Below are 19605 nucleotides of genomic sequence, written 5' to 3'. Positions count from 1 at the left end.
TTTAAAATTTTTTGAATCGATTCTTCAAACACATTTTTTTTCTATTCATGATAGTAGATAGTAGCAATAATTTATAACAAAAATTTCAAATTTTTGAAATTAATTTAACTTACGCTGTACTTCTCTCAATTTACACTAGATGTCACAATAAAATATGAAATTGACATACATTAGTACTTCTATCAATTGTATGATCAACGTTAAAGGGTGTCAAGTGTTTAATTGTACAACCTGGCAATTTAATTACAAGTATTTAAAATGAGTACTGTAGACTGGGATGAAGTTAAAAGACTAGCAGCTGATTTTCAGAAAGCTCAACTAAGTTCTACGCTACAAAAGTATGATTTATTTTTATGAAACATGGATATCTCTATTTTTTCACTACTCATACATTATTAGCAATATTTACTACAGAGTAATTTTAAATAGCTGTAGGATGCAATTGAATTGAATTTCTGATATAACTCAGAAATATAGTAAACTTTCATACATCTAATTCTATCTAATCTATTTCAAGAAATTGATTAGAACTAATATATTTATTTTATCATATTTTTTATTTTGTATATATCTCTCTATAATACTTTTAATATTCTACATAGATTATCAGAACGTAATTGTGTGGAAATTGTAACGAAGCTAATAGAGAGTAAATTATTAGAAGTAATATTCACCAACGATGGTAAAGAATATGTTACACCTCAACATCTTGGCAAAGAAATTAAAGATGAATTGTACGTTCATGGTGGAAGAATCAACATGGTTGATTTATCACAAATCCTCAATGTTAATTTGTCTCAAGTATCCAAAGTAGCAAATGATTTAGAAAAACATAACAAAGGATTAAAGATAATACTTGGGCAGCTTATTGATAAAACTTATATAAAGAAGATTGCAGAAGAAATCAATGACAGATTAATCCAACATGGGATTATCAATGTGTCAGAATTGACAATAGATTATGACTTACCAGCTGATTTCTTACAGTCAGTAATTGAAAAAGAATTAGGAAGAAACATATATGGTAAGCAAGACCCCCAAGATTCTAAAGTCTTTTATACGGAAAGTTTTATAGCTAGAAATAAAGCAAAAATAAGAGGAGCCTTATGTGCAATCACAAAGCCTACACCGCTATCAGGAATCTTAGGACAGTGTTCTGTTTCAGAAAGAATATTTTTTTGTGAGTACATGTAATATAAGTGAAATGTAAGTGAAATATACTAATGTATGATATAATTTAATATCTCTATATTTCTAATTTATAGCAATCCTAGATAACTTACAGGAAATGAAACAAATTCCTGGTGTAGTAGCAGGAAAACAAGGAACAAATAGTGTATATATACCAACTATATATTCTAAAAGTCAAAATGAATGGTTAAATAATTTTTATAAACAAAATGGTTATTTAGGTTTGTATTATATTTTGTTATGAAATAATGTTGATAAAATAATAGCGAGTATAAAATATAATGTTTTATACAAATATGATTTTTCAGAATATGATGCACTTACTCGTTTTGGGATATCAGATCCACCAAATTTTGTAAAGCGCCATTTTCCAAATGAAGATTTAGTCTTCTTAGATTCTGTTGCAGTAGGTGCAAATATTAGAGATCAAATAGATGCAAATATTGAAGAAGCTATTGCAACTGGATCTTTTGTTGATATAAGTCCTCTTTTACCATCTGTATTTTCTGATAAAGATATGGAAATGCTTCTTAAAATCGCGAAGAATAAAATAAATATGTATAATACGTACGTATTTGCGAAAACTGTAGTAATGTCTGATGCATTCTTACAATCTTTAAGTAAGTCTCTTGAGCCAATGGCAGATGCAAAGGCTAGAGAAGCATTAGTTAGTGGACAATGGTTCCAAACGATAGCAGAGAATAGGATTAAATCTAAATCAGCGGACTTAATATTTGAAAATAAAGGAAATAAAAAAGAAGAACGTCGGAAGAAAGCTACAACCGGCAAAGCAGGTGGTGGTATGCAAGGGCGAGAAACAAAAACAAAATCTACTAAAAGGAAGTATCTACAAGGAAAAAATCGCGATCCTGAATCCGACGATGAAAATATAGAAGTCCCATCGACTAAAACTGGACTTAAAATAGTATCTTTGGAAGATATTAAAAATGAAATTGCAAAAGATGATAATTTAGTAATAATTGATGACCTGGTAGATGAATTAGCATCATGCTTAGAACAAAAAGTAAACAATTATGCTATATCTATTGCAGAACAGTTAGCACAAAACAATAAAACTACAAATTTAAGTGAAATTGAAGAACGTTTAAATGTTCTAGTAACAAACATTAAAATATTTGACAAAGGTATTAAGCATATAGATAAAGCGGATCAAGCTGCTTTAACAAAGTACTTACTAAAATCTCTTGGTACTGATTTTGTCAACGAGATATTTAAATTAGCTGCGCAGCAAAGTATGCTCCGATTCCCTGACAATATTACCACTGAAACAAGGCAAAAACTGCTACTTGATTTGCCAGAGGATGTGAATGAACCCTTAACTAATATACACAAATCTATTGCTGGAAATTCCATAGATGATTTTTTGAATTTTATAGATGCAGCAATGGCGATTTGTTGTTTAGTGCTAAAAAAATATGATAAAAGGAAAGAAAGACCATTTATCTTGGGCCACAAAGAAGCTTTATTAGAAAAGCTTAATGCAACACAAGATCCTGCATTAGCACTACATTTAGTCACAAGTATATTATTTATTGCAGCAACACAAAGTGTATTACATATGTCTGGAAGACATGTATCAACAGTTCTTTCATTTCTTCAAAAACAATTGCAACTTTCAACGATGGAAATATTATTTAAATACCATGGTATGAAATATTTAATGACTTTTATCAATTTATCTTTAACATTTACACCATTAATGTATATTTATTTGTGCAATACTTATATTTATATTACAGATATGGTGCTGAAAAATTTAACTTCTTTAGATGAAGAAGTAAAACTTAATACTCAGAAGGAATTAGAAGCTGGGTTGGTAGAAATTAAAAATATTGCAAATAATTATAAACAACATTTAAAAAGTGATAAACTACAAGAATAGAGAATAAATACACATAATTGTATGTAAATATGAATATTATTAATTTGTATAAAAATGTATTCAAGAGTTTTATACTATGTTTTGCACTGAATTGCAACAAATTGTAAAAAAAATATAAAATAATTGGAATTTTATTAAAACGATTGTTCATTTTTATATAAGTAATAAATAATATTCTTTAATATTTTACTTTGAAAATCTTATAATTATTTTAAACCTAGTTTTTAATACATCTGTACAATATTATACAATTATATATGTACAAATTTTATTTCTCTATTATCTATTGCTAATACTATATAATTACTATTACTAATACTAATAGAATACTATTCATTTGTTTTCAAATCTTAAAACTCCTTATTATATGTTTTATCCAACATTCCTGAATAACAATGTCTTGTGCACCATTCATTTACAAACTTTGATTCACATTATAAAGTTGCTAATATCCTTGTAAATCCAACACATCCTGCTACAACAGTCTGACCAATACCCCAAAATAATGCATATAACGGTGGCAGTGGATATCGAGATGCTCTGTATACAAAAGCAACGGCAGCAGAACTAAGAACTCCTGATGTTAATGGCAATAATACACCCATTATTATAATCAGCAATGGGAAGAATCTTTAAATGAAAATTTACTAAGTTATTTTATTATTCTAAATGCATTATACATATAAAAAAAATTTAACATTTTTTTATAATTGGCACTTAGTATCTGATTTGTTAACTAATATGGTTTCTGATATAAATATCAGTATAATATATTATCCATTACATTATAAATTTCTTATTACTCAAACATAATTAATAAATGTATACCTACTTTCCATATTTATGTTGTCTTAATGTAGCAAAACAAATAGCACCAGCTATAGTGTGAACAAAAACGGAAGAAAATAGAGCCCATAAGAATATTTGATACCACATTTCTGCAAAAGTTATAAAGACCAAAAACGATATTTGAATTTAGAAGAAATTTAAAATATTTAGAAAAACTAATTATTTTTATGAATATTTACATACCAGCAAATGAAGTTAAAGGTGTATAAAAAACATTGCCAGTGTTAATATTTCTTAAATTAACTGGTGGTCGCAAAACAGAACTATCTGTTTGTGCTTCCATTGTAACTGTTTTAGAAATATTTTAAGATATACTTTTTATATCAGCATTAAGAAAAGTTATAACTTCAGTAATATGCATTTGTAACTATAATTGAACACATTTTTATGAAAGAACATTTTATACATAATGACAATCAAATCAACATCTAAGAAAAATATTCTTAAACTCCGCAATGGTGTAAAATACTCTGTATGATGTAAATAAATTTTTAAAATTTTATTTTATACTTTTAAATACATTAAAATTCAAGATTCCTTCTTAAAAAATTGTATAATTTACTATGAAATAGAAACAAAATATCGAGAAATCTATTTTAACTTACATCTTCATCATAAATTGTTTTTGTGCATTATACGTCACATCAATACATACATTTCCATGTTGTTAAGTTACTTTTGCATTTAATAGCAAATGTTATACGCGTTTAATGTCATTTCTCGCGTAATCTATTTTAACATTTTTTTAATAATTGTCAGCATAATAACAGTTTGAACTTATTATATCTTACAAAGAAAGGCAAACACAAAGTATATAGAACTATCAGCGCACTCTTTTGAATTTATGTGAAACCAATATCATAAAATCAATATCATAGATCAACAAAAATTAAGTAAGAAATTCTAGAGATGGAACTACTTTTTATATAATATGCAAATTATGACGATTTTAAATATAACAATTAATTCGTTTCCTTGTAGAATCCTTCTCACCATAGAATCTAAAATGTTTATGATGCGTCTACACGATACATTAAACTACCATGGACATGGGAACATTCCTATTCTTATTATCATTCCTATTCCACGTTCCTATGTCCATGCAAACTACAAATGACAAATACTCCTCAGTAGGATCGCTAGGGAATTTAAAATTAATATATGTAAACAAAATTTGACAGCGTTAGTTAAGTTAAAAAATAACAAAAGTAACAAAAGTTTCAAGTAATAATAGGATAATAAACTGAACATGACCAATAGATCAGTATCTTCAGCATCTTTTTATGAACCTCCCTTTCAATATAAAGAAGAAGACGTTACGTTACTTTATCAAAACATAAGAATGGTTAGAGGTTATATTTATGAATAAAAATAAAATTTTGTATATAGAAATTGTTTTATCGTATTTCTTATCATACCTTTCGTAGAATAAGATAAATGTTTATTATTTAGTTTCATAGAAAATATAACTAGGAATATTTTTCTTTAAACAAACTGCAATGTGTTACAATATGGTATATAGTAATTCTTTCTTTTTAATTTGCAGGTTTTGCAAGATGTATTGAAAGGAATAAACGAAGTTGATACAAATTTGAAAAATATAGAAGAAGATATCGTTAGTACGGCTAAATTACTAAACGCAATTGAAATAGAATCAACGTCAAATGAAAAGTAATTTTATTCCAATGTTAAATAATGTAAAAATAAATAAAGTTATTCCAATGTTAAATAATGTAAAAATAAATAAATCAACATAATTACAATTTCTATGCATCTATAACACATATATGAAATATCCAAACCTATTTTTTTCTCCTAAAAATTTAATTGCAATAATTTTTTTATGAATATTTAAATATCTTATATATATGACTAATTAAAATTATTTCTCTTAAAATAGCACAACGCAATAGTTCGATGATACTATCATTTCTTTTTGGTCATCCTTGACGACAAAATATCCATTGATTGTAATTCGCGATTTCAGATTATCGCAGTAGGTAATCAAATTGATCAAACGTGAACTAATGAAAATAATGGCCGGAAATCGAAATATATATGATCAATTGAGAAAGATATGATACATATTATAAAATAAATCTTTTCCAATACAAATTATAATCTTATTTTATTTTTTAATTTTCTGCGATTAAATTAATTATACTTTCTTCAGTAAAAGAAATTATATTTTTTTACCGTTCCTTATCTTCTATTCTTCTATTTATTTTAAGTTAAAGTAGTGCTATGCGTTTCTTTTCATATTATAAGAGGATAATATTTTCATACACAATATTTTTACTTAAGTTTAAATTAATACATAATTTCGTAGGATGTATAAAATATAAGAAGTATAAATATAAATACAAATAAATATATATATATATAACATTTATGATAATTTTTTATTTTTCAGCTTCAAGTAATTTGTTCTATATATTTATGTATATTTACATTTTTCCTGCAATATATAATAGATAGATATAACATATTAAGAAGCAAACGAAATTCTACTAAATGTACACTTATGTAAACAAAGATTGTATACATATTTCTATACATATTTGTGTACATATTTAAATTTTTCGTAATAGCTTAGTCCCAAAAATTTTCAATTCCAATCTTCTTTTAAATTGTTTAAATTACGTACTAAATTACATGTGTATATAAACATGATATAACACCACGCCATAAGAAATGTTTTAACTAACCCCCCTCCTATTCATCAGATGCCGACATGCTATCTGTTCGAAGAATTCGGTTTACGAAGAACCGAAGGATACAAAGTGATACATTTTTACCATTAGGTTTCATATAGGTAAATATATATAACACATATAAATAAAATCACTGGTTACATACTGAAATCATATAATCTTGTAAAATTATAAATAAATTTATAAACTTATAAATGGGAAAATAAATGAGAAAATAAAGATTTTCGAAGCTAATTATTAGCAAAAACAAACACATTAAATAAAAATTAACTTATTCTTTTATGCAAATAAGTAAATCCATTAGTAAAAGTTCAGAAGTCGCTTAACGACTTGGAAAAGAAGCAGATGATTTAGAGCTTACAATCCATCGCTAATAAGTCATTGGCGTGGACAATTCAATAAGATCAATTCGTTTTACGATATTCTATCAATTAATCAGAGACCCATACAATTATTCGTCATAGCTCATTCACAGTAGTTCACGTGTTTTAACATTAACTCTACATCCCGACAAATTGAAGGGTACCCGTACAAAAGTTTCGATAGTCTTTCGTACCGTTTGGATCCGACCGAGAAGAAGCTAGTTGGGGGTAATTATGAACGCCTCGTTCTTGGTACGATCAGTTTCAATAAAAGTAATTATCGCAGTGGCTGTTTCGAAGTAAAAATCGATGATGAGCATAGATGAGGGTGGAAGTAAATTGTACGACTATTACCTACGCGTGCACAAACGAGACGCGCGGGTAATGAATTCAATTGTTTGACATGTTGGTACCCTCCCTACTCTTCGCTGTCTCGTCCAATCAGGTATAAGCGAGGGCGTCCATTGCCATATTCGAAATATATAAATGTGTCAATATCTGTTCGACTACGCTCAGTCAGTATTTTTATTCGTCGCTGCCAAACTGTCGATTAAATAGTAAACCTTGAATCGTTTTCGAACTTCAAGAGAAAGTTAACGAAATAATGGTAAGTTTGACTTTTCTAACGTGGATCCTCGATTGGTTAGTTTTATAGCCACCTTTTTACCCTCTTTTACGCTGTTTCGCGCCGTTACACGAGTGATAGACTACTATAAAAGTAGAAATTATCGACTAGTTTCTTGGACCGTCAGTGAACCGTAGTTAATGTTAACACTTTTTGTCAGATTATAATAATTGATCTTCACCAGTTCCTTTGTACGTTGCTTATTCTTTTGAAAAGGAAAGAGAAATTCTTTGGTGAAATCTGATAATCATTTAGGCTTATTCTTTCATTTCTTTCGATTTTTCGTTTAAGAACATGACTTGAATGAACACGATATATCTTGAAGAGAGGACAAAAGAATGCAACAGAGTGAAAGGGAATTCTCTTTGCCTTCTGTTTCTTCTTTTTTTACTTTTTGGACAAGAATATAATATATTTTTACAAACATATAGAAAAAGAAAAAAGAAAAACGAAATGAACTAGAAGAAAAGAATTTCTTTCTTTTTCATTTGATTTTATTTTATTTTCTTTTTTTCTAAGTATGTAACATACTCTTATACATATAATTAAAAAAAAAAAAGAAAAAAAGAAACAGACAGGAACAAAATAGGAGAAAAGGACGAAAGTTTTTATTCGTTTCGTGATTGGTGTTTCACACTGCATATTTCCTTATCGCAGTTTACGGGCTAGCTAATATCATATCTAGATTACGATACGTTAAAGGGCTCCGCGGAAAGAGGGCGCGAGATAGGGAAGATGCGAAGATTGTATAAGAAGTTGCATCATTCGGTTCGAAACCTCCTCCCGTGATGTGCGCTCCTAGAAAGCATCTCCGGCGCGAGTATCTTTATAAAAAGTTCTATCTCATAGCAGTACCAGATTCGATATTCCTACGGACTTTATCTACCTGTGACAATTATCCGTCGTGATTCATAAGTTCCAAGGTAAGAAAAAGGAAAGAAATTTTTTAAACAGAATACACATATATATATCGATTTGAAAATTTCCGAGTTTAAACCACGTGTAAATAGATTCTATGTGAAAAAGTGAGAAGTACGAGATACATGTAGATAAACTTTATATAAATAGGACAGATAACTGTAAGGCAAATTCTTATAGAAAGGAAGATTTCTGATTAAAATATAGATTTTACAGTTTATATTTCTCAGTCCCTTGAAAGTAGATAACACATGGAGAACTGAATTCTATTTTTAGTTACATATATCTTAATAAGCAAATTTTCGAACAATTTTCCCAATTTTTAATAGAACAGTCTATTTTATCCTTTTTTCCGCATCAAATTATTTGACACTTTTCGATTAATTTCATCATGACGTTCTCGAGGAAATTTAAAGATGTCTAAATACTAGCTGATGATAACATCATCTACCTGTGGTCATATCAGTTTTTGATTACACTTCAACAACGTTACCTATATATATACATCGTAATTTTCGACCGCAGAATTACACTAACGCAAAGTAACTAATTGCTTTCATCATACAATCGAGTCTGAACTAAATATAAATTCAACTTACAATTTTCGATTATTATCAACTTTTTTCACAATTTCAAATTACTTTAACATACATTTAACATGTTTCAAAAACATAAAACATTGAAATGTTCAATTATTCATATTTTAAGATATATTCTTTTCTTTGCTCCAATATAATCGCGTTTAATTAACGCGTATTCATTAAATATTTCGAACAACATTGTTTATATAATATTCGTAACATTTTCTGCCTAAGTAACTAATTATTGTCTAGATAAGTTAAATAGTCCTTCCCATAAACGGTTAAATATAATGTATATGGATCTGGTGCCCATCGAAACATCGAAGAAATTAAGTACCGATCCTCATTACGAAACTATAAAACCGTCGTAAACCTCGGAAGTTTTAGCCACTTTTAACTGTTCTCGGGACACGCTGCATGCAAGTGTTTCCAGTAAAAGAAGAAGGAGAAAAAATAAAATAAAAAAGAGAGACACACACGCTCACGCACACACCACGTCGCACCGTATCGTCTCCAGATTCTCCCTTATTTTTTTGCACCGCATGTGTGTTCATTAACGCTCGCGCGAATTCATTTCCAAACATCTTGTCTTGTTAACAGCCGAGTTACTTAATCTTCTTTAAACGGTACGCGTGACCTTCCTTCTTCCTCTCACAAAGACTCTCTGACTGAGTGACTGAGAGGAAGAAAAAGGGGAGAAACGCGGGACGAGAACACCAAAGATAAAATGATGCGGTAGCATCTAAATTTTGTTCGTGAACTTCGTGAGAACAACGTTCCGCCGAGGGAACGCCTGAAAGTCACGGTAAACGACGCGGCCAGCACGTACACGCCTCTAAAATCCTAACCGAACGTGTCGAAGTGGAGGAACCGTGAGAGATACAGATTTAAGTCGAAGCGAGAGATGTCATTCGGAAACCGTGCATTCCTCGTGCGACACGTTGTCAGTCTACCGTCAGAAGGATACGCGGCCAAGGTATCGAGCGTCTTGTCTTGTCTATATCACGATAATAAAATACGGTAGATAAGGAAATCTCTTTAATTTGGTGATTTCGATGCTCACATTAACAAGCAGGCCATGCGACTGATCCGAGCGAACGGTTCCTCCGGCTGTATCATAAATTTTATGTTAGTTTCAACACGAGATTGTTTCAAAATTGTCGCCACGTGATCCATCATTATCTGTAGATCGTAATTTCGTCCACTATTAGAGATATCTATTCGTACGACTACAATAGCAAGGACATCGAATGAGTTGAGAAAGAACGTTATGGAAGAGAAAGTGTGTTAAAACGATGAAGGATTAATCATAATATCATTAACTCGTTTTCAGCGAAATTATTAAACGAAACTAGCTAGTATTAATACGGTGCTATAAAGAGGAAAGCAGGAAAAAAGAAAGAATGGAATGTGTATTCTGGTTGTTATCGGAGATATTTAATTATCGTCGCGTCCTCAAGAGTTTAATTTCATTGTTGCCAATTGTGTTTATTCGTATCCTCGAAGGAAGGTCGAATGAATCGATATTATAAATCGCGCACCTAACCCGGCAATTAAATCCGCATTGTTATATTCAATCGGTCCAATTTCTGCGAAAGGAGCATGACGTTAGTGTTCATTCTGATTCAATCATTGCACAATGTCCTTTCACATTCATCAAATTAGTTTCTTTCATGTAACATCGTTAGCCGGTAACATTGCCGATCGTAATTGCCAATGATATATCGACTTTGCCTTTCACGGCCTCATTTTATGCTTTCAGATGCGATCTTGTTCAATACTGATTAATCTCGTTTGCGTTATCACCGTATCGTATACGGTTTCGGGACACCCTTTTTCATTCCTGCCGCGGCATGCCGTTGAACGAGCTGCCGAACGTAGAAGCATAAACAGGCAAATGATAGAGCACAATTCCAATTTCCTAACACCATTGTCGGAATATGGGACACGAACTGAATCGAAGGTAACGTAAACATAATTCATTAATTAAATAAACTTTCACGAATTTAGGAAATGGGCCAAACCTAGGCAAAAAAAAAAAAAATTTGCAATAAGTATGATCACTGGACGCTGAATGTAATGAATATAAGATGGCATTTAAATCGTTGTTCTCTAAAAATTTAACTTTGAAAATATATTTGCGAAAAATGGGACTTTTTGTCCTAGGGATTAGGAAAATCTCAGTACAAATAAATTCCAAAAGATAACATTCAACGTTTCGATTTTCAGCCTGTAGAGCCATGGACTAAAATCACACAGAATCCAGTAAACGGCATCGAAACCATTGTGGGGTAAATATCACACATCGAAGAGAATAGATGCGTAAACCGATAATACTGTATTTCTTCTGTTATTACAGAAGCAAAGTGGAATTGGAATGCAAAGCTAGCGGCAGTCCTCCACCAGAAATTCTCTGGTTTACAGGAAGCGGTAGTAACGAACAAGTAAGTAGTCCGATCAAACACGATTCTTATATCATACGATCAAGAGGAAAGAAGAGAATATTAATTTCCGATATTGTCCTTTGTGATAGCTGATCGAATATGTGAAAACCAGTACGCATTCTTTGTACGATCCATCCGAAGAGTGGAAAGGAGTGGCCAGAATTAATTCGAAACTCGTGATAGAATGCGTTACTCCGGATGATGCTGGATTGATCTACTGTGCGTCGGTTTCTGCGAGAGAGGTGAAGATCTCCACTCCTACGGTGCTGCTGGTTAACAGTAAGTGGAATACAATTAACAATTAACTGTCAATCATCTGGAACTACATTAACATGAAGCTTTGACCAACTGTCACGCAAGCCTCTTATCTTTCATAATACATTCGTATATTTCACTAATGAGTGATTCATGAAACTCTTCGCTCTTTCTCTTCACTCTTTCCCATGCATTATTTCGCCAATTGAATTCGACATCAGATAGTTTATCATTTTTTATATGATTATAATAATAAAACTATTTGATTTTCGTCAAGTACCAACATCGATTTACTCGCATCAACTAATTTTCCAGATTTCTAATTATAAATCGTGATTCTTTCATAAGAAGACTCAGCTGTAACATTCCAACACTGACGAAATCTCGAACAGTTCGAGACATAAAAATTTCTCATTCAACGATTTCTTTACAGACGAAGGTGGTGCCAGTAACTGCAGTTCTGAAAGCGACCCAGTAATTACTCTTTACTCGCCTACTCTGGTAGCCACTATTGGAGCAACAGTTGTGTTGCCTTGCAGAGCAAGTGGAAAACCAACACCACAAATCACTTGGGTGGATAACTACAACATACCTCTAACTCTGTCAACTAACTTGCGACACAGAGTATTGGACAACGGTGACCTAATAATAGAAGAACTTTTATGGGAAGACATGGGTGGCTACACTTGCCAAGCCAAGTCTAAAAATCGTCAACAAGTCATCAGCACGTTCCTCTATCCTTTGCGTGTAAGTTTCTATAATTTTACCTAAATTTGATGATTTAGTATTTGGTTCGATTGATCACATAGAAAAAGTACTCTAAATTTATTTAAAGTAATTTAAATATATTTCGACTTTATTTTTCAGCCCGAAAAGGAAGTGGCTCGAACAGTCAACTAAACAATTATTGAAAAACGAACCCAATCAATCCGATCTCCGGCTATCATTGTATTGTATGACATGCCACAGTCTTCTCGCGCTAAATTTCGGTGTTCGTTAGCGTTCAAATGGTATTGTTTTTTCAGTATAAGCACTATATATAAGATTATACATATTACGGTACTGAAGACATGACAATGCGTTTAAGAATCAACAACGCTACATTTAGTTAATATTAATTAAAATGCAGTCACTATTTTACTTAAAGTTTTATAATAGATTTTAAGGTGCCAAAGAGTTTTTGTATTTGATTATGATAATGACGTTAGCAATTTTAAAGTAGCGATCTTTTTTAAGCTATTGCAATATTTAATTATTGTTTATACTGCGACGACGTTTCGTATTTAAACGAATTATTTATTTATTATATATGTACATTGGAAGTCGAGTCAATAGGCAAGCATAACGAAAGATACTTTGGTTAAAGCGAAGATCAATTGCTAAATTCTAGAAAACTCGATGGAAAGGAAACGATGGCCGATCATTTGACATCGATTCTTATTTCGCTTACTGCATACTTATTAGTATTAATTAGTAATTTTTACTTGTTTTTATTATTTTAGTCACTTATTCGTACGAAATTATCATAATCTATTGTCTATTGTGAACTGCTATATTTTTATGTATAAATAAGTGTATTTCATTTCGTACAATGTTTATAAATTCGTGTTATATTTATTTTTCCCCACTTGACTTTCCTCGATTGAGTTAGATTTTTAAATGTATGTTCAATTCGTTACATTTCTTAACTAATACAACGAATCGGAGAAGAAAAAAATGACCTTGTATGAAAGATCATTAGTCCAGTTGATAATGCTATATTGTTATAACTGAAGACACGTGTCACTTGTTCGTAGCAATCTAATTAAAAAATGGCAAAAAAATTGACTGCAAAGATTGGACCTTCGATTCTAAACGCCGATTTGTCACAACTTTCAGAAGAATCACAAAAATTAATTAATAGTGGTGCTGATTATTTACATTTAGATGTTATGGATGGACACTTTGTACCTAACCTTAGTTTTGGTCACCCATTAGTAAAGTGTCTTCGAAATAAAGTAACAGATGCTTTTTTTGAAACGCATATGATGGTTTCTAATCCCAATCTGGTATATTTTACCTTGCTTTTTCTTTAATTTAAATTTTCAGTTGTATATCATTTCTATTTACATTTTATTTGAAGAAATGTTATCTATAAATTGAACACTTTTCCTTTACCTTAGTGGATAGAGCCAATGGCTGATGCTGGTGTCAACCAATATACATTTCATGTTGAAGCAGTAAACGATGTTCCACTAGTTTGCAGAAAAGTAAGAGAAACAGGAATGAAAGTACGTACCTCATATTTTCAATGAAATTAAACCTGCTTGGTTAAAAATTATACTAAATACGTTATTTCTTTAAATGAAAGGTTGGGGTAGCACTTAAACCACAGACTCCAGTAAATGTAGTCGAGGATTATGTTGAATTAGCAGATATGGTATTAATTATGACTGTAGAACCAGGTTTTGGTGGTCAAAAGTTTATGGAACCAATGATGAAAAAGGTATCATGGCTTAGGAAAAATTATCCTACATTGGATATAGAAGTTGATGGAGGTGTTGGACCAGAAACTATTGGTGCATGTGCAAAGGTATGTATTTAAATTTAGTAGATATATATTTTAACATATATTATAACAAAAAGAACATTATATATATTCTTTTTTAGGCTGGTGCAAACATGATCGTTTCTGGAACAGCTGTCATAGGTTCTTCTGATCAAGCCAAAGTTATCAAAACTCTAAGAGACACAGTAAATTGTGCATTGCAAAATAACTGTAAATAAGAAGGAAAGGAAAGTATCTTTTCTACATATAAGATTGATATGTTGTACTTATATGTTACAAATTTTGCAAATATAAAATTCTGTTTAGAATTTTTTACCAAAATAAGAAGGCAAATTATTATTTTCTATTTTGGTGTCATTACAGTCACTTATATTCACTGATAGTTATATATTTGTAAAACTGTCAAACTGGGGATTTGGCAACAAAGAGACTTTAGGAAATATTTTTGTTCTTAATTCTGCTAAAGTGATTAGAATAGCTTCTTCTGTCCTAATAGTTCTTGATCCTTGTTGAGGACAAGTATTTAAATATTGATCAAACACCAAAGAAGCATCATCCACATTCAAATTAGGGTCACTGTCTACTGCTGCTTCCAATCCACACAATCCTCCAAATATTATTAAAGCATGATGGTATTTAATACTTTTTGATTCCACATCATCAATAGAATTTCCTTTATCTGAAGTACCAATGGTCAAATCATATCCATTCTTATAAGGACATTGAGTTAACACCTCTGTAAGATTATTAGCTAATCTCACAGTATATCCCCAATATATTCCAGTATCTGATCTGGGAACATCAGGTGGAACAATGAAGCCTTTTATTTTTTTCGGATTTGGTTGGTCTTTGGGTATCTTCACTGTAACCCTTAATCCATCCGTTAATACTTTATCCACAGAAACATCATTTAATAATCCCACATTCACATGAGAACCTTTGCCAGGTTTAACTGGCTTATTTGTAACTACTCCTTCTCTATACAAAGATATATCTTGCTGACGTAAGTGGTGTGGAGCATCCAAAGGATTTAATACTCCAGCATACTGCAAATCTTTATGAATTGGAAAGAAATACTTCCTTAAATATTGTGGACATTCAAGATACTGCAATATTCTAGCTAATTGCAAACATCCAACTCGTCTTTCACCTAAGAATTCGTCATTTCTTATTTTCTTCTTTTCACTTTCAGTTATCTCTCCTTTATCGTCAAAAACGACGATTTCGTTTATTTTATAAATACATGCGGCACGTGCTATTTGTCCTGCCAAATATGTTCGTAATTCTGGTGACTGAGCATTATCTAAAATTGAACCAGGAACTGCGATACTCAAAGTCGAAATGTCTTTTTTTTCGAAATGACTTTCAACAGGTTTAGCTACTTCGTTCTGTAATTCTTTTTTAGTTTCTCCTTTCTTAAGCTTTTTTGCTAACCTCTCTTCCTTCCATTTCTTTCGCTGTTCTTTGTGTAAACGATTGGTTTCTTTCCAAGTTTTCGGTGTAGGAATTACTGGTGGCATAATTTTTTAATTTCTTCAAACACTTCCTTTAAACTTTAAGATATTTATCATTTACCACAATAATCTTGCAGAAAATTTCACAGATTAATAAAACCGTTGAACATTTGGTGTGAACGTGACAGGCAGTGTTTTTGTTTGTACATATCTTTTCATTGAGTAAGAGAATTCTCGAACTTTTGTTAAATTCGTACGATTACATCAAATTATGGCCACGGAAGAAGGTTTCGAACAGGTTCTTATGAAATTTGATTTTATAAAATTTTGTCTTATGATAGTTAATTTAATAAAGTGAGATATTTAATATTACTTCTAAGGCAAAATGTCTAACCTTAATTATGTTTATTTCAAACATGTTTAAAATTAGTTTAATAAGTATGTGTCTTTGAAATTAATAAACAAGATTATTCATGAAAATTATATAAAAAAAATTGTGTTTTCACAGTTCGAAGATGAAGAGGCAGAAATTCCGATTGGCGGGACTTTACCCGGTGGTAGGAAACGATTATTTTCGAAAGAATTACGGTGTATGATGTATGGTTTTGGTGATGATCAAAATCCTTATACAGAAAGTGTAGATTTGTTAGAAGATCTTGTTATTGAATTTATTACCGAAATGACACATAGAGCTATGGAAATTGGTCGTACCGGTCGTGTGCAAGTAGAGGATATCGTATTTTTAGGTAGTAATAAGATATGTATATTGATTTCTGCATAATGTCTTATAAATTATTATCTTTCCATAAATTTTAAATTGGCTTGTTAAATTGAAAATTTTCTTTTACAGTTAGGAAAGACCCAAGGAAATATGCAAGAGTTAAAGATCTCCTAACAATGAATGAAGAATTAAAGAAAGCTAGAAAAGCATTCGATGAAGTTAAATATGCAGGTACTGTTAGTCAGTAAATTTAATTTATCAATATCAAAGCATATAACAAAATACTTTTATTCTGCCTGAATTTATTATTTTATTAGAGAATCATATATATATATATATATATATATATATTTATATTCATATATTTTTTTTTATAAAAAGCTCTTTCGTATAAACAGTTATTTTTATGATTTTGAGAAAGCTCAGATAGAGTTTGAACATAAATGATCTAAGTACTGCATTATAGTAGTTGCACAGTTTTTACAAGAACGGAATGCTACATGCTTGTGTGCTGCATTTTTATGATACTTCATGCTTGCTTATCTACATAATTGGAAGATTATAGTATACTTAAGATTGCTTAAATGTTTTTGTTACATAAAAAAAATATGCATAAACATATATATTTGGGGGTTTATGTAAGTATAGGTCGTCCAAAAAGTTTCTTTCGCTTCATAAGGAAATAATGGATGCACAACATTTTCTGTTTTGTATTATTGTATCGAATTACGTATGATCCATTTTGTTCTATCAAAATAAAGATCACAACATTTGACAGATTAGGTTTTATGTTTGTATAAAGATGCATCGTTGTAAAAGACATATCTGTAAAGGAAAGACACTTTCCGGACAACCTAATAGTAATACTTAGATCTATTATAAAATACGATAATTATCATATGAGTGCTATTTCTTTTTTTATGTAGTGTTAGTAGTATTGTATATGTAAAATAGAGTATAAAACAAAAATCTATATCTGTACTAAATGTTCTATATTTTATTTCATGCACAATATATATATATTTTACACTTTTATAATAAAAAATATTTTATACCTATGTTTTATTTTAATAGCTATAAAATCTTTTCACAGCTCTAGTATAATAAAATGCTGGTTTGGAATAATTATTTTATGTCCTATTTACTTTTTATACTTTCATTCATTCTTCAATTTTTATATTATGATATCTCTCTTAATTTTTGTATTATTTCTATTTTATTGTGTAAATTGCTCTGTTTATTTTCATTAAGCAGCATGAACAATGCATGTTTTTAGTTCAAGTTAAATTACAGTTTAGTTTTTAAAAAATTATTTTGGCTTAATTTCTTGCATGTATATATATTGTTTCATTCTTAAAACAAAGAAAATTGATTAATTAAATTTCACAAAGCTATATCATACACTGATTGATACTAGAAACAGCTTCTTTTGCTGACAGAATAACATGAGAGACTCCTACACCGTGATATGAAGAGCCACACAATGCTAAAGGTATTTTATGCGTGGAGATGTAATCGTGGATGCGAGTTAAGCGTTGTGCGTGACCTATTATATATTGTGGAATACAATCTTTCAGAATGGAAACATTACATGCCTTGGGATCTTCATTAATGCATAAAAGTTTGTTTGCATATTTAACTGCTACCATTTTTAAATGTTCTTCAGATGAGCATCTACCAAAGTATTTTTCAAACCATGCCCCACCCATCATTACTGTCAGTACCTGGATTTGAAAACAAAAATTGTATATATTGAATAAGAAATGTTTCTAGTCCATTATATATTTGTGAAAGATTATTTAAAAGTCAAAAATCATTTTATGTCACCGCAAAGTTACTTTATAAAAATTTATTGTAAAAAGCATTAAGCTGGTGTAATAAATATTTATATTTATACATACTGTCATTTTGGAATTTTGAGGAAGGGCACATGAATCAAATATTATACCCAAAATTGGAATTTCTTCTTTTGGTGGAATGAGAACCCCAAAGGCATTTATTGGTAAAACATTTTCAGAAAACTGGAGATTAACTACAGCTATCGTTACTGTAGGTATACTATATAATTCTTTAGATAGTTCTGGGTGTTGCTTTTGAATTAAATTAGCTAAATTTTTAGCAGGTAAACTTGATATGATATGAGAATATTTTTCAACTTTTCCATTTACAATTAATTCTACACAATCTTCGTTAAATATTATTTGTTCACAGTTATGTTTCATTTTTATATTCACTCCACGTTTAGTAATATTTTCAGCCAGTGTTTGAGGCAATTGTTCAAAACCTCCTTCTAGTCCCCATGTACTCCATAATTCTCTTTTAGCTTTCTGTACTAAAAGTGAAGATATGTTATTTGATTTTACTAATTTTTGAGTCTCATTTGTGTTTTCCAATGTAACTTCTTTTTTTTCTTTTTTATTTAATATATCTGAAAATTTTTTCTGTACAAGACCCATAAATACAGAACCATATTTTTGTTCTGTTTCAAATATATTTGTCATAAAAGATTTTGCACTTAATTGATGTATGTCACCACCACAAATTCCACATAATATTGGTGCAACCATCTTTTCAGATACATCTTTGCCAAATCTCCTTTCTACGAAATTATATATGCTTTCGTCATCTTTAAGAACTTTTGCTGCTTTAAAATCATTCCACAGAAGCCTAGCTAAAGAATGATTTAACAGCGTATTTTTTGTTATAATTCCTTTTAGGGAATTAGGTAAACAATGCAATACATTGTCTGCATAAATATATCGGTTTTTAGCAGCAGGATGTTCAGCTTTAATTGGAATGACTTTAGATGATAATTTCAATTCTTCTATTAATTTCAATAAATCATGTGAGTTAGCTCTAATAACTCGTGGACCTGTTTCAAAGATTGTTCCATCAGGTTGTTTTACAGAACGTATCCAACCACCTACACGATTTGAAACTTCTAATATAACTGGTGGAGCCAGTTTTGGATTTTCAAGAGCATAATATGCAGCTGATAAACCTGATATACCACCACCTAGTATAGCTGTCATGTTCAATT

General features: G+C 30.4%; 7 protein-coding genes across 11 annotated transcripts; 4 read left to right on the top strand and 3 right to left on the bottom strand.

Moving 5' to 3' along the window:
- The first annotated feature begins 148 nt into the window (after positions 1-148).
- Positions 149-3283, top strand: LOC126864108 (E3 UFM1-protein ligase 1 homolog). The gene is made up of 5 exons (XM_050615081.1): positions 149-338; positions 603-1180; positions 1266-1412; positions 1500-2858; positions 2952-3283. Exons 1-5 carry the CDS (start codon positions 259-261, stop codon positions 3092-3094), a joined length of 2307 nt encoding a protein of 768 aa, XP_050471038.1. The 5' UTR covers positions 149-258; the 3' UTR covers positions 3095-3283.
- LOC126864120 (transmembrane protein 170A) lies at positions 3279-4900 on the bottom strand. 2 transcript variants are annotated; one of them, XM_050615101.1, is made up of 4 exons: positions 4549-4900; positions 4127-4310; positions 3927-4032; positions 3279-3724 (listed from the first exon to the last, which is right to left on the bottom strand). In XM_050615101.1, exons 2-4 carry the CDS (start codon positions 4224-4226, stop codon positions 3529-3531), a joined length of 402 nt encoding a protein of 133 aa, XP_050471058.1. In that variant the 5' UTR covers positions 4227-4310; positions 4549-4900; the 3' UTR covers positions 3279-3528. The 2 variants fall into 2 exon arrangements, with proteins under 2 accessions (XP_050471058.1, XP_050471057.1); XM_050615100.1 differs by having other exon boundaries at positions 4127-4231.
- A 2600-nt stretch (positions 4901-7500) lies between these two features.
- Positions 7501-13444, top strand: LOC126864117 (neural/ectodermal development factor IMP-L2). 2 transcript variants are annotated; one of them, XM_050615094.1, is made up of 7 exons: positions 7501-7626; positions 10906-11106; positions 11373-11434; positions 11503-11587; positions 11677-11866; positions 12276-12589; positions 12710-13444. In XM_050615094.1, exons 1-7 carry the CDS (start codon positions 7624-7626, stop codon positions 12740-12742), a joined length of 888 nt encoding a protein of 295 aa, XP_050471051.1. In that variant the 5' UTR covers positions 7501-7623; the 3' UTR covers positions 12743-13444. The 2 variants fall into 2 exon arrangements, with proteins under 2 accessions (XP_050471051.1, XP_050471053.1); XM_050615096.1 differs by lacking the exon at positions 7501-7626 and adding an exon at positions 8400-8567.
- Positions 13445-13501: 57 nt separating this feature from the next.
- LOC126864118 (ribulose-phosphate 3-epimerase) lies at positions 13502-16489 on the top strand. 2 transcript variants are annotated; one of them, XM_050615098.1, is made up of 5 exons: positions 13502-13890; positions 14005-14112; positions 14193-14414; positions 14492-14617; positions 16353-16489. In XM_050615098.1, the coding sequence occupies exons 1-4, from the start codon at positions 13654-13656 to the stop codon at positions 14606-14608; spliced, it is 684 nt and encodes a 227-aa protein (XP_050471055.1). In that variant the 5' UTR covers positions 13502-13653; the 3' UTR covers positions 14609-14617; positions 16353-16489. The 2 variants fall into 2 exon arrangements, with proteins under 2 accessions (XP_050471055.1, XP_050471054.1); XM_050615097.1 differs by lacking the exon at positions 16353-16489 and having other exon boundaries at positions 14492-14736.
- Positions 14638-15910, bottom strand: LOC126864115 (putative methyltransferase C9orf114 homolog). Its single transcript, XM_050615092.1, has one exon. The coding sequence runs from the start codon at positions 15908-15910 to the stop codon at positions 14774-14776; it is 1137 nt and encodes a 378-aa protein (XP_050471049.1). The 3' UTR covers positions 14638-14773.
- On the top strand, positions 15942-18461 carry LOC126864121 (transcription initiation factor TFIID subunit 13). Of its 2 annotated transcripts, XM_050615102.1 has the most exons (5): positions 15946-16142; positions 16353-16590; positions 16695-16796; positions 18005-18057; positions 18143-18461. In XM_050615102.1, the coding sequence occupies exons 1-4, from the start codon at positions 16116-16118 to the stop codon at positions 18007-18009; spliced, it is 372 nt and encodes a 123-aa protein (XP_050471059.1). In that variant the 5' UTR covers positions 15946-16115; the 3' UTR covers positions 18010-18057; positions 18143-18461. The 2 variants fall into 2 exon arrangements, 1 of the variants encoding a protein (XP_050471059.1); XR_007689073.1 differs by having other exon boundaries at positions 15942-16142; positions 16695-18057.
- LOC126864110 (protoporphyrinogen oxidase) lies at positions 17541-19604 on the bottom strand. The gene is made up of 2 exons (XM_050615088.1): positions 18467-19604; positions 17541-18289 (listed from the first exon to the last, which is right to left on the bottom strand). Exons 1-2 carry the CDS (start codon positions 19595-19597, stop codon positions 17957-17959), a joined length of 1464 nt encoding a protein of 487 aa, XP_050471045.1. The 5' UTR covers positions 19598-19604; the 3' UTR covers positions 17541-17956.
- Position 19605: the final 1 nt, after the last annotated feature.

This window comes from Bombus huntii, chromosome 3 (genome assembly GCF_024542735.1).
Source record: "Bombus huntii isolate Logan2020A chromosome 3, iyBomHunt1.1, whole genome shotgun sequence".
Classification (NCBI taxonomy): Eukaryota; Metazoa; Arthropoda; class Insecta; order Hymenoptera; family Apidae; genus Bombus; species Bombus huntii.
Note: the sequence above shows the minus strand (reverse complement) of the source record. Positions and strands in the feature narration are given on the sequence as shown.

Excerpts from the sequence above, each read along its gene's own strand:
- LOC126864108 (XM_050615081.1), top strand. The coding sequence starts at position 259 with ATGAGTACTGTAGACTGGGATGAAGTTAAAAGACTAGCAGCTGATTTT. Across the intron at positions 1,181-1,265 it reads TTCAGAAAGAATATTTTTTT|CAATCCTAGATAACTTACAG; the intron begins GTGAGTACATGT and ends TCTAATTTATAG. Across the intron at positions 2,859-2,951 it reads AATATTATTTAAATACCATG|ATATGGTGCTGAAAAATTTA; the intron begins GTATGAAATATT and ends TTTATATTACAG.
- LOC126864120 (XM_050615101.1), bottom strand. The coding sequence starts at position 4,226 with ATGGAAGCACAAACAGATAGTTCTGTTTTGCGACCACCAGTTAATTTA. Across the intron at positions 4,033-4,126 it reads ACCTTTAACTTCATTTGCTG|AAATGTGGTATCAAATATTC; the intron begins GTATGTAAATAT and ends TAACTTTTGCAG. Across the intron at positions 3,725-3,926 it reads AGACAACATAAATATGGAAA|ATTCTTCCCATTGCTGATTA; the intron begins GTAGGTATACAT and ends TTTCATTTAAAG.
- LOC126864117 (XM_050615094.1), top strand. Across the intron at positions 11,588-11,676 it reads GAAGCGGTAGTAACGAACAA|CTGATCGAATATGTGAAAAC; the intron begins GTAAGTAGTCCG and ends CCTTTGTGATAG. Across the intron at positions 11,867-12,275 it reads TACGGTGCTGCTGGTTAACA|ACGAAGGTGGTGCCAGTAAC; the intron begins GTAAGTGGAATA and ends ATTTCTTTACAG.
- LOC126864118 (XM_050615098.1), top strand. The coding sequence starts at position 13,654 with ATGGCAAAAAAATTGACTGCAAAGATTGGACCTTCGATTCTAAACGCC. Across the intron at positions 13,891-14,004 it reads TGGTTTCTAATCCCAATCTG|TGGATAGAGCCAATGGCTGA; the intron begins GTATATTTTACC and ends CCTTTACCTTAG. Across the intron at positions 14,113-14,192 it reads TAAGAGAAACAGGAATGAAA|GTTGGGGTAGCACTTAAACC; the intron begins GTACGTACCTCA and ends TTTAAATGAAAG.
- LOC126864115 (XM_050615092.1), bottom strand. The coding sequence starts at position 15,910 with ATGCCACCAGTAATTCCTACACCGAAAACTTGGAAAGAAACCAATCGT.
- LOC126864121 (XM_050615102.1), top strand. The coding sequence starts at position 16,116 with ATGGCCACGGAAGAAGGTTTCGAACAG. Across the intron at positions 16,143-16,352 it reads CGGAAGAAGGTTTCGAACAG|TTCGAAGATGAAGAGGCAGA; the intron begins GTTCTTATGAAA and ends GTGTTTTCACAG. Across the intron at positions 16,591-16,694 it reads AGAGGATATCGTATTTTTAG|TTAGGAAAGACCCAAGGAAA; the intron begins GTAGTAATAAGA and ends TTTCTTTTACAG.
- LOC126864110 (XM_050615088.1), bottom strand. The coding sequence starts at position 19,597 with ATGACAGCTATACTAGGTGGTGGTATATCAGGTTTATCAGCTGCATAT. Across the intron at positions 18,290-18,466 it reads CTCAAAATTCCAAAATGACA|GTACTGACAGTAATGATGGG; the intron begins GTATGTATAAAT and ends TTTCAAATCCAG.